Genomic DNA, 13,769 nt, shown 5'->3' with positions numbered 1-13,769 from the left:
TTATCATTAAAGAGTAACCTGAAAGTAACCAGTTCCTAAGATGACCATTAATTATTTTAACTTTTTTATGTGTTGGGTTTTGTTGGGTTTTTTAGAACACAAAGATATTGCTATTTAAGAAAACATTGCAGTATAAAGAGCCTAAATACTGAAATGTTATAGTAACTGAAAATAATGAGAAAGCAGGAACTTCATACGTGTCTGGTGAAGCATCCCCTGGAATCACATTTCTCTCTTTACTGACTGCATAAAAAGGCTTTGGAAACCAGTGTACTAATTTAGGTGCCTAGAGGTGAGGAGTGTGACTAATCCTTTTTTATTCACTGATGAAAATGAAATGACAGAATTGAAGAGAGACCTATAAGCATATATGCCTTTTATGAAGCAAAAATTTCTGTCACATAGGTTGGCCTATTCGGCTAACAATGGGTGGTTACACAAAAGCTGGTGTGAAAATAACAAAGCTTTGCAGGAAAGCAGCAGTCTTCATGGTGAGAATCACTGTTTTCATGCCATATTTCAGAAGTCGGGAATGAGAAAAAGGTCCCGCAAGAGCTGCTGGCTCTACTCCACTCGGAAAGGAATCACTCTGCCTATTAAAATGTCAATTTTCTTTTTCCTGGAACTCAAAATATTAATCCTAGAGGGTGCTGGGGCATAAGAAGTATTGAACTTTCAAAATCCTCTACTGGATATGCAGGATATCTGATCATATTTTAGCATAAGTGTTACAATTTTCAGCCTGCTTCCCTGTTACACATTTTTTGAAGCACAATCACAATATTAGGAAGTCCCCAGTAGATCAGGTGTTTTATTTAGACACACACACACACAGAAAATAAGATGATAACCCTCTCAAAGCTAAGTCTTCTGCTCACCCTCCTTTAAGAAGACACAAAAAGAACGAAAAAAAAAAAAAAAAAATCAGCGTGGTTCCCAGTTTTGCAATTGAGGATCTAATACATCTTTGTCACTAAAACTTTCCATGACTCTGTTGTAACAGCAAAACAACACATCTGAAGATTCAAACAAATAATCAGCTGACAGTATGAGTTGATTTGGTGCTTTTTTTAATCTGATTGACCTTTGTCAAGGCAAAGGCAAAAGAGCAACACTTGACATTTTGCTCAAAATAAAGAAAACATAATTTAGCAATTTTCATCCAACTGTGGTTAGCTCCAGCTTCACAGTTGCTCAACTCTTTCCAGACACAAATGATTTGCAGTCCTCACATGCATTAGAAAGCTTCCGGAGAGAGTTGCTACTAAGCGGTTATATTCAGATCTCACATTTAACTGTTGACATGTTCCCCTTTGGAGAAAAAAATCCATCACAAAAATTCAGTATGAAAAGAAAACATTGGCAACATTACATTTAAATACTTTCAAACAAACTGACTTTGGAATGAATGTCCGACACGTTAACATGTTCCTTAAATTCATGGTCGTTTTGTTAATAGAGGGAAATATGGAAAAATCTCAAAGAATTTAATGGTATGAGATCACAGACACATTCAGTGTTTCTGAGCAGGTTAGATGCTTAACTGTTTGCCCACACAAATCACAGCTGGCAGAGTACTGTGCTAGTAGATATAGTCAAAGTGAATTTAACTTTGAAAGTGATGCTCAGTGCCTTCTTTATGCCCTTAGACCACCTTGCCTCCTGAGCAGAACTGACATGTTGGAACTCAAAAAGTTGTTCTGTGATAGGTCCAAGTCTGAAAAAGGACTGAAGTCTCTAAAAAATGCCTGCTGAGAGACAGGATGCATTATTTTGTGTGCAGCATGACACTAGTGTGATTATACAGCTGCTGGATCAAGGCCAGTATGCACACAGACAACTGATGATTGCTGACATGTGAAATACTTTCAGGCTTCTGAAATAAGATTTTCAAATCCCTGATCACCATTAATACCTTTTTTCTACTCCTACCATATACAGAATTCATCTCTTGGACCAATGGGCTCAGAAATGTCCACAGCGTCCCAAATAATGCGTCACCAGTACCTTTTACAATGGCATTCATATTGCTGTTGGGTAAAAAACTAGCACCACATTTGCTTCTTTCAAGCCTGTATCATACTGGTGATTTGCATGTGTACTGAGATAAAGCAATACATTCATCTTGGTTTGTATTTCTCAGTTATATATAACTTACCAACTTATAGCAGAAATTCTGTCACTATTAGTATCTTAGTGTATAATTCTGCACTTAGTGTTGTCAGATATCATATAATGGCTAGTAAGTCATTCCACAGACTAAACATCATCCATTTCATTCTGTAGGATACATCAGTCCTCTGAGTCACCACTAACTCCTAAATCTGTGTAATCAAAAAGCTATATTAGCATTTTTTCTGCCACAGTCATAATGAAAATGCAAGTGAAGATTAGTATCAAGATGCAATATTAGGTTTTTTTTTTTATTTTTCCCATTTTATTTTCACTGTATTTTCCCCCTTTAGTCTTAATCCTCTAATTTTGTTGTGGCACTGTATCAAATAACTCCCTAAGAGCTGAACAGATTTGCTGCATTTCCTTTGGATTAGCAGATAATGGCTTGGACTAGTATGCCTAACTTCACTACATCCGAGCTAGATTTTATCTTACTTTTAAGTATCTGATCTTTAATTGTAAAACTGATGTCTAACTAACAGGCTTCTAGTTGACAAAATCAAAATATATTTAGCATATAGGATATAGCTGAACCTATGTTGTGGCACAAAACTGTTTTGCTGATGTCTAGAGGTCTTCCAGCTTTATTTCAAGGATTCTTTGCTTATTCTATGCCAAAATGTTTTTGAGTAAAAAGCAAACTATATATATCTATCTCATGTCACTGTTTCAAAAAATAATTGTTTCTTTTGGCAAACTACCTCCTCTTTAGTCCTAATATGACCTGTTTGGGCTCACAACATCACTTCTTTAGAAGAAAGCACTTCTGAAAAGAATCCATTGAACAGTTTCTTTTAGGCTAACTCTGTCCTAGTTTGGACAACTTCTAATTCATTATTTCCTAGGCTGGCAAAACCATTATCAATTGCACTTAGAGAACTGCTCTGTCCTCACTGGAAAATAAGCATTTGCAGTTTATCTGCATGCAGATTAATACAAGAAAATTTTTTTAAAAGTACCATAAGAAAAAGCTGCCAAGGTCTCACTGATGTTTTCAAGATTATTTTAACTCTATCTTGCCCACAATCCAGGAGAATTTCACTAGGTGATAAAACATATTAAGTGTTAAATTTTTTAAAAAGTTTAGAACTCCTACTTACCTGACACTGGTTATTGTATGCAATAACCTTTTTATTCACATGACAAAAGTTCCTTCATACCTTATTCTATACGGACCATACGCTTAAATGATTGGATTTTCTTTTTCCCAGTCTTGTATACATTTTTAATACCCCTTCCTGTTCTCTTCTCTTAACAATTCAGCAAGTTATCCTACAAATTAAGGCTGGATAGTGGTCCTCTAACTCATATTCCTTCAACATTCTTCAGCTGGATGACTTTCCAAAAATCTAAACAATTTCCAACAGTGACTTCTGTTTAAAATGTATTGTATGTCAAGGATAAAATAAAATACAAACCGAGAGGGAATTTACGTTGCATGCAGTACTTCATAAAAAAGTTAATGAAGTCAGTCTACTGAATTCCTTTTATTTTGGTGTTATTTCAGAAAAAAATTTTAGCTTATCATGGTCTCTGCTAAAATTGCGTATCATGAATATGCTGAGTAACAATGAAACTATGAAACAAAAGCAGTAATGCCATTCACTCCTTCTACAGTAGTTCCTTGGAGGCCACTGAAGCTGTATATAAAATAAGAGAATTTTTTTTTTTTTTTTTTTTTTAACACAAGTTTTGCAAGCCCCCAAACAAGGCCTCATCTGTATTTATTATAAAGAAAAGGAGAAAAACATCCTTCTCATACTGGTGAAACATCAGGCTTGTACAATATAGAGGGTTCTTGTTCAGGAAATGTGTGGGTGGAGGAAAAGGGAACAGTTCTTTTCCTAGAGGCTATTAAAACTTTACATGCATTTATTTCACAGAAATGTTCAGATCAGCCTTCATATCATAATGGTGTTCAGCATGAAGACATGTATGCATAGAGACCACACTGCAGTGCTGAAACATGAGAAACTGAATCCACTGCTCCAAAGTCATTCCTAAAGATGGCTAATATTTTACCCAAACTTTCCTGTCTATATAATCTCCAGGTCTTTAGGTTTATCATTAGTTCTGTGATATTTGATGCTTTTCTAAAAACTCATGACCTCAGGGTCATGTGGTCAGTGTTCTTAGCTATCTATCACAACAAATGGGTTGAGAATAGAGCCTCCCACATGTCAAATCATAGAATCACAGGAAATCTGGCTGGATGGGACCTCTGAAGGTCATTCAGTCTACTCAGAGGGTCAGTCCACTGATCAAGTCTGTATGGCTTTGTCTAGCTGAGTCTTAAAACCATATAGCAATGGAGATCCCAAACCTCTCTGGACAATGGTTCCAGTTCTGTACTTCCTCCTAGTGAATTATTTTTTATAATATCCAATCTGAAAACCTCCTTTGCCACAGTTTTGTGGCCATGTGCCCTTGTTGTTACCACCTGGCACCGCCAAGATAGTAGAGGGGAAGAGCATGACATCATAATCTTTTTAATTATTTTTCAAATATTTGCATGCTGCTATTACATTTTCCATTGGTGTCCTCCTCACCTGACTAAATAAGCCCAGCTCTCTCAGCCACTCTTCATAGGACACGTGCTCCAGGTCTCCAGCCACCATGGTAGTCCTCCCTTTGACCCTCACCAATTTCTCTACACAGCTTGTGGACTGGAGACTCCAAAACTGGACGGAATATTCCAAGTGTGGCTTCATTAGCTCTGAGTAGACAAGCATGATAACTCAATCAGCTGGCTAAATTCCTCCTGGTGCAGCGTGGTATGTGCTTTGCCTTATTTCCAAGGGTAGTTCCACTTCCCCTAGTTACTGTCAGCTGCAAATTTCCTGAAGTTATACTCTGCCTTTCTAAAATTTGAGAGTAATGTTATCCTTTTCCTTGCCATCACACTTATCCTCAGTCACCATTTTTCAAAAATAGATTCACAATTACATGGCCAGCCCTTTCAGCATTTCTGGATGAATTCCTTTCAGCCCCATGGATCTGGGTATTACAGCTTCTCTAAGTGGTCCTCAGCCTGTTATTCCCCTGCTGTTTGCTGCCTTTCTCATTCTAAAACCTTGCCAGTGACTGCAGCAGGCTTTTCTGGTGAAAACCAGTGGAGGATAAAAAAAAAACAAAAAAAACCCCACCACATTAAGTACTTCAGCCAATTATAAAGAAACTCATTATTTTCAAGACTTAGAAGCCACACTTCCAACTTCTGAATTCTATGACCATCAATTAATGGTCTTAAAATAATAGTACAGAAATCTGGATTTAAAGGCAACATAAAGATTGACTCTACATTATGACTATACTGAGACACTTATTTTAGCTGAGTTATTGGAAAAAATGTTACTTATGGTGACACAAAGAGATTGGCAGCAATGCAAAATGAAAAGGCAGGTGATTTGTTACACATACCAAATCAAGATGGTTGCTATTTTATTCTCCACAATAAGAAGTTGACTCGTATTGATAGAGCTGGAAGAAGATCCCAAGTCCTTTGTAACAGTACATGTTATAGTTACATTCCTTGTCGTTGTGTACTACATAATTCTTGCTATAACTAACGCCTTCCTAGGGGAATGGTTAAAACTGCTTTGTCATCTTCTACCTCAAAAAATGATTAAGGTGTTTAGAGGTTTTTCCTGAATATATTTTTAATGCAAGTTCCTCAAGAACTGCTAAAGTAGCTTCATAAATACTGGAAGACCTAAAATGTTATGTAATTACTATATTTGCTTTAAAATATATTTTATTTTTATATTTTATATTTAAAATCTATTTTATTCATTTTTTCTGTTGCAAATGTTCACTCTGTACTTTTTGCAATTTTATTATGCATTATTCTGTATACATTCATCATCATAAACACAGCTCTAGACACAAGCTACTCTCTTCTGTCATCAATTTCTCCTATATTTTTAAGAGATACTTAGTTCTAGCCTAACAATGTTTCCTTTGTTTACCTGACACTGCAAACTTTTTTCTTTGTTTTGCCTTCAGCTATAGTCTGACTTTAGGTCCATCACATAAGAACTTGAATAGGTAAAGGGAATATTTTACCATAATTTCATAAGTCAGTATAGTAATCATGTATTAGAGTATGTTTAGGGTGGTAACTAGGAATACAGAGAATTCTTCTTTATTGCACAGATGTCAAAATGCAATGCTTGCTTTGGATGTGTATTTTAATTTGTTTCTGGAGTAGCATATGAATTCTTTGAGCTGTGTTTAACTCTGTTTGGTTTATGCACTCAGCTGACAGAAGAGGGTTTGGTATTCCTTGTACTATTTCTACTTGAACAAGCTTATATGCTTTTCTTGATATTCTGCTTGTAGTTCAACTTATCCTGGCAATACTATGATGACCTCATTGTCTTCTTTTGGGCTTATCTGTAGTGTAGAATCATTTTTTGCAAAATCTTTAGGCAGCCTTTTGCAGCCCACCACATTTACTTGCATCTCATGTCCACCTAGGACTTGATTTTGGTTTTGTGTGGCTTAGATCATCAGAACTGCTGTACGGGATCATCTAGTCCATCTCTGACTCATCAGGAGGAGATGCTTTAGGAAGATGGCATAAGAAACAGGAAGTGAATCTATTTATAGCAGTGGCCTTCTCAGTGTCCCTTGATTATGTCCCACAGTTAAGTAGTATGTTCTAGGAAAAAACATATCTTTCACTTGCAACTGATGCTGGCATGAGCTTTATAAACAATATACTTTTGTTTATTTTCTTTGCTACACTAATATAATGCACTTACAAAGCTGTATATGTTTGTTCTCTTCTTGCTTTCTCAACATACTGTATTTTTTTTACTTTTTTGGGCTTCTAGAACTGTGGCATATTGATTTCTCTTGCTACATTTATTTTCTGTTGTTCCATAAACAGGGTATTCATTATCATGTTGAGGGGTGGTTTTGCCACATATCTACTAGTTTTCTCTAATATTTTATCTCCTTTGCTACCTGAGCTAGCCTTTGCTCCCATTCTGGTTTGCCTCTACTATTATAATTAACGAAGTTTGGTGAATCATGTCTACTCCAGCCAATGCCAGATTTGTGCGGGCACCTGTTCATTCAGTTTCTGTATGTTCCTACTTCTTGTTAAAGGTACCGTGGGCTTTTCAAACATTTGTACCTGAACTCCTGAATCTTCTCTTACTGTAATCCACTACAAATAAGTTGACTTTTAAAAATTGTCATATTAGGCAAGTCAGCCCTTTTGCCCAGTTTGGAAAACCCAACAGTCAACCCTTACTGCCAGATTTTTCCTGTGTTTCTTGGGAAGAAGTATTTTACATGTAACACTGTTGGTCATTATGTGGGCATGAGTCATCCCGGTTTGCTCAAACACAGAGTGGGCAAAGACATTTTACCCGTATCTGCATCAGCCAAAACAACCACACAAGATCTTGTTGAATACTGTGGTTAATAATGGGACACCTCCCAGTTTTGATTTACTTTTCTCCTGATTTAAAATTGCTGAAAAATGGAGTTACGATACTGTTGATGGGTAACATTTCAGTATTTCATAAGAGCAAGGTTTTGATTCAAAATTACTTACTAAAAAAGTTAATTAATTTATTGCTGGGGCTAGGGCACGGTGGGGCTTAGCGCAGGAAACCACAACAGGGTTAGCTCAGGGGGTATCTAATACCTTGTAGTTTGCAGAGTAGATACACCCTAAATTATAAGATAGAGGCTTGGGATGTGCACTGCAGTTTGCTGGAAATATAGCCAAAGAATAATCAAGATTATATTGAGAAAGTCAGCTGCAAGGAAAAGCCTGAGAATGGGTATGAAACCTCATCCCAACCCCTCTGCAAACAATGGGAAAAGATCTACCCACCACTCTGAACTTTGGATCCATCGAACGGCAAATATGCCACTGATGACGTTAGCTATACAAACCAGGAACACCCCCTAACTGCATGAAAAACACAGCAATCATTTAGATGAGTATCACGTATGCAAAACAGCTTGTGAAATCCTAACCTTTAGAGACAAGCACATAAGACAGCAGCTTATTCTTTCACTCCTGACCCCAGCAAATATCTTGTGAATAAATCCATGAAGGATATCATATGTAAAGAAAAGAGGTAAATGTTCCTCTCAGTTTTGCAAGTGAAAAGATGAGGACCCAAGGCCTTTCACATGAGAGCATGGAGTATGTTTCTGCCACACAGATGCTGCCTGGGTAGGATAATCAGGAGCATACTGCTGAGGAACTCAAAACATCAGATATCCCAAACATGCTGCTTCTCCTTTTCCTTTCATGCTTTTCTAATTTTTTTTTTTTATTTTGTAAATCAGTTATTGTCCCCCCATACTTCACTTTACATGTTTATTCCTGAAGTTAAAGGGAAAGGGTTGCTTTCCTCTCTATGCACTCAAATACCTCGTACTATAAACTCATCTCTGATGGGAACCGTTTCCCACAGGAAGCGCTCGGAAACAATTTGTCCTTAGTAGACGATTTTTTCTATCACGTGCATTTCCTAGGAAATGTATGTCATAAGGCTAAACAACTAAGTTGGATAACATGTAGTGTCCTTCCAGTCTCCTGAGTTGAATCCACTTGAATATCCGACACATTTTAATGCGTCACGTTCTGGTTCATTACACAGTCTGTAGCTCCTGAGCACCACGGAAGCAGGTCTCTGTTTCTCGTAACTATCACATATTCTCCTTCCTATTAGGGTAAAGCTCTTAATGAACACTGAATTGCTTTCCAGCTGAAACAGGGCATGTTGTGTAACAGAAATACCCACCAATAAATGGTAAACCCGCCTTTTATTGCAGAAAAATGGCCTTGTTTTAACAATCATTATCAATTCTGAGAGCTGATAAAGGCATAACACATGGGAATGAGATGCCAACAGCATGCACTAAAAGATAACTAGTTCCTCTCAAAATCATTATGAAAATGTGTTATCCACTGCGAAGTCCCATTTTCCTCTCCCATTCCCAAACAGCTGGGCTGGGATTAAAGCTTCAAAGGACACTGGAGATGGCTGCCCATGTTGTGGATGAATCTGGCTCTGCAGAGCCTGGAGACTAGAAGTGTCCCTCAGCAGGGAGTGTTTGCTCCCCAAGACCAGCCCCTCATTAGTGGGAGTGTGGTCTGCAAAAGCTTTATAAGGCTATACCTGCTTACAGCAAAACCTTAATTTATTCAGTATTTAGTATTTGTAATACATAATTTTCTTCTACGCAAACAGTTTGCATATTGACATTTTCTCTAATTAAGACAATTGAATGTATCTGGTTATTTAATGAAAAGTATAGATTAAGGAAATTTACAGGCTTCACCTTGTTCCTTCCCTGTTTTTCATTTCATGCTGCATGTCTGGTCACCTGAATCACATGTCAGTTTTTCTGTTTCCTGATTAGATAACTGGTAACTTTAAAACAGGAGAACAATACATGTGGGGTGGTTATTTAAAATGTGGGGGTGTTACAGGAAATGTTTTTTTAAACTTGTTTTATTGTAGAGATTTACAAAGCACTGAAGACAATCACCTATTCAAACAAACAAATATAAAAACTGTAGTACTGTGAAAGAGTTACTCCATTTTTTTTTACTGTTCTCAGGGTACTCACCACTAAAAAAGGTATCTTTTCCTTTTAAATATTCGGTAACTTTATACTTTAAAAAGTAATTTCCAATATCTAATAACAAAAGATAGTGGATGCTCTCCTATTACATTTTATGTCTGAAAATTCCAGCAAAGGACAAAACATGTTTTTAAAATGTGAAGTGTGAATTTCTTGAGCTCTTCATAGCTGGAAGGAAAAGTTTTTATTTACTTCTGTTTGAGCTGGAGCTACAGCCCTGCACATTTTAATTTAAAATATTAACCAGGAAGAGAATATACTTTTGAAATTATTGCATCTGCTTTCAATAAAGGAACATTTATTTTATATTTGAGATTTTACAGATTCTCTAGAGCTAGGAACAGCAAAACCAACAGATTTCTCCTTTTGATGTGGAAGATCAATATTGATGTAATTTGAATAGAAATTTGCCTCTTGTGGAGATGCTGCAGTATCTTCTGCGTGTCAGTCGACATTTACAGTTATTCCGCAGATATTGCGATCTACCATTAGGGCAAGAAGCCAGATTAATTGATGCCAATACAAAAGAGATGATATCCATTGGTGAAGCAGTTGCTCGTGTTGGTAGAGAGTTAAAGGATAAATTATGGGCAGAAGGGCAACGCAGGCAGTCTGGCATTGCCACGGGGTTGCACAGCAGTGATAATGACATAAGGCAAGCCAGCCAGTAGAGGGTGAAACTTGTAGTATTTGGTTTCTTAATTTTTCATTTCCTAGCTCCTCTGAAGGATTTAAAATAAAGTTTCTGAATACATATTTCCCAGCTGTCTAACTGAGGGTGGAGATGCAACTGGGGACATGCCTCTGAAAGATTAGAAATGCACCTGCCAATAGAAGTTATTTGTGCATGACCCCACACTGCTGACAGACGAGTATAGCTCTTGAAAGTGAAAGTTATTTATGTCAGGTCCTTGAGTACCAAAACAATATATACAGAAATATGTATACTCTCAGTTGTATGGAATTATGGTAGAAATATTTCTGCCATTGTAATACCCATAAAAATGTTCCAGCAGAAGCACACAAGAGTTGTGTACTACCTATGCAGGCCTTATTGGCATATATCTTTTGTATGGACAAGAATTGCTGATAAGAGATCAGTTAACAATCAAAGAATAACCAATAAAACAAACGAAAAAAACTTCCTAAAGTTCAAAGATTTTAAAGTACATGAATGGAAACAAAACTACATAAAAGCATTAAATTTAACCAACTGAAAAACTTCACATAGATTGAGAAAAGCAAATATTTGTGGTATCATCTCACTTTTAGCTGGATCTAAACAAAATCCTAACTTTGGAGTCATTCAGTGGCGCATCTCTAATAGCAGTCATGACTTAAACATTATTGTAGGCATACTTTTGTATCTGTGTTTTCCATATCACCTGCTATCATACTGGACCACTAATGCAATAAATCCCCCACAGACCCTCTGGGTCTCATATTTTACAGGATTGGCTTTCAACATCCTGTTTTACTTCTTGATCCTATTGCATGAATTGGTGTCTTGAAACTGGCAACATTAATTAAAATAACAATAATTCTACGGCTTTGAACTTTACTTGAATAAAATGAAATTTCAAGTTATATAAAGCAGACTAATATAAAGTCTCTTCTGGCAATTACACAGAAGGGTCAACACTCTGGCCGAGAATGATAATTTTCACAAAGTACTCATGTCCCTCTTCTCTAAGTATGCACTCACAAGAAAGTAATTTTATTTTAAAGTAAATATCCATGCATATTACAGTGCTCTGGCACTGTTTTACCTCTGACATAAAATCTCAGTTACAATGAATTACCCTTTTCAAAAATTTATATCTGAGATAGACCTATGTAACTCAAACCCAAATCAGATTCTAGTAATAATTCTTTGTAGAGAGACAGTAAGGAAGGATATATAAAAATATATATCTACATGTACATACACACAGTCACCACACTTTTGTGCTTTATATCAGTGCATTAAGTTTCATTATAAAGCTGCAGTAGTTGCAGTTGTAGCGCTAAAACTCCCAAGGAGGTTTGCCTGTACTCTGAGATTTTGCAGGGGGAGAGAAAAAGGAGGGAATGTACTTTGGTACTGCTGCCAGTCCTGCAGAGTTATGGCAGTCTGACTGCAAAAAAAGCTCAGCTGCCTTCCTAAAAAGCAATTTTATTTGCTTGCGGACAATTAATGGAGCAAATCTACTCACATAAATTCACAGAAAAAACCAGCATAACTAATTTCAGCCAATATATGCCAATATATACAGAATAGTTAAATGACAATATATACTGAACAATTAAATGTATTGCAAGGAGAATAAGCTACTTTTTTTTTTTCTCAATTTAAAAAAATATTTATGTCTGAGATGTATTTTGTGAAATTGTTTAGATTTCTGCTTAAGGAAATTTCCACCTTTTGAATTCAAATCTAAAATAAATCTTTTTTCTGAAAATATACCTTTCTAATTAATTTTTATTTGATGAGGTGTAAAGATTTTTAATATAAGTAAATCATACATGGTAACACAGATATTTCTGTTATTAAAAATGGCAGAGGAACTTGCACACCATAGATTGGTATATATATTAATTCCTCATCATTTCACTGTTTTAAGACATCACAGGCATTTTCCCATCCGTGATATACTATCCTCTATTCTGTAAACAATTCCACAATTTCCAGTATAGCATTGAATTCAGTGTAATACAGTACTGAGTCCAGTGGAAGCACTTGCATGCGTAAAATTCTGTAAAAGGCTATTTGCATTTTTTATAACTAATAATCAAAATCTAGTCTATATTTGATTTTTTTTTTAATGAAAATACCTTTGCTTTACCAATATGTATACTGCATGAGAAAACCTAAGCCTCAAGGCTCACCTCTAAGAATGAGAAAAATTTCAATGTTATGGTTACACAATTTTAAAGTCTTTGTGTTTTGTTTTGTTTTTCTTTTTAATTAGAGTTAACAGATGATACAGAAAATTGAAATACTCAATTTTTGCAAAGGCTGCAGAGATTTCAGTTTTACTGCTATAATTATCTCTGTAACATATTACATACAGAAGCAAGCAATTTTCTTTCCCAGTGTATTAGTTAAGAAAATCTATGCAATTATACTGCTATTGTTTCAAAACAATGCATCCTTTGTTTTAATATGCAGTCTATGTGTTAATTTCATAAATAAACAGAATACATAATTAACACTTCCCCCATGTCACAATGTGTTTCTGGATGTTGTTCAGCTGGTGAAGCTGAAATGCAAAACATGTTGTGAGCGATGGAGATGACTCACAGCTCTGCAAGAGGACCGAAGGAAAAGGTGCCAGCTCTTACCTGCAGGCTGTTGAAGATGATGAAGAAGACTAACATCCAGAGGTGCCGGTAAGCCATGTGCAGTCCTCCCCACAGCCAGGTGACAGAAATCAGGGCAAAGAGGTACAAGACTAAGGGGATCTCTGAAAACCACAAACACAACATTTCAGCTGGTGCGCCCTGGGAAAAAACACTTTTTAAAGCATTATTGACGCAGGACCCAGTTTTGCCATCTCTGGACAGCCTTGGAATTCATTCTCCAGTGATGGGCAGCCCTTCTCCTGCCCTAGCCTCGGCTGTCAGGACCCCCCCGGGGCCAGCAGACCAGCAGAAGGGCATGGCCAGCTGGGGGACAAGGGGATGAAGGGGCCGGGGGGGCACAGCCCAGCTCAGCAAACCCCGCATGGGTGCTTTGCAGGTGGGAAGAGCACACGCAGAGTCAGAAAATGCGCTGACCTTGAGGGAGAGCTCTTGGCAAGCTCTGGAAATTTTGGGAGGAAACAGACTTTCAAGAATCGAGAGGAAAGGGAACAGAAAAAAAGCATAAAAACTGTTATGGCTCTGGCAATGTATAAAATTACATAGAAATTATACGAATAGTGTATTCTCTGATTTGTTGTTACTTGCACTGCAAGCCAAACATGAGAAGGCATCTGACCCTATAAAAC

At 36.8% G+C, this 13,769-nt stretch overlaps 1 protein-coding gene across 1 annotated transcript in view; it reads right to left on the bottom strand.

Annotated features, from left to right (window-relative positions):
• The window catches only part of ADGRV1 (adhesion G protein-coupled receptor V1), a gene marked incomplete at both ends in the record, with an annotated part of 282,764 nt that overhangs the window by 27,481 nt on the left and 241,514 nt on the right, over positions 1 to 13,769 (bottom strand). The window contains one exon of the mRNA XM_082336231.1: positions 13,123 to 13,244. Coding sequence (XP_082192357.1) covers positions 13,123 to 13,244 — 122 coding nt within the window. The remainder of the gene's footprint in view (positions 1 to 13,122; positions 13,245 to 13,769) is intronic.

This window comes from Platalea leucorodia, assembly GCF_965183815.1.
Source record: "Platalea leucorodia genome assembly, chromosome: Z".
Classification (NCBI taxonomy): domain Eukaryota; kingdom Metazoa; phylum Chordata; class Aves; order Pelecaniformes; family Threskiornithidae; genus Platalea; species Platalea leucorodia.
The sequence above is the reverse complement of the archived record's forward strand: the minus strand, read 5'-3'. Positions and strand labels throughout refer to the sequence as shown.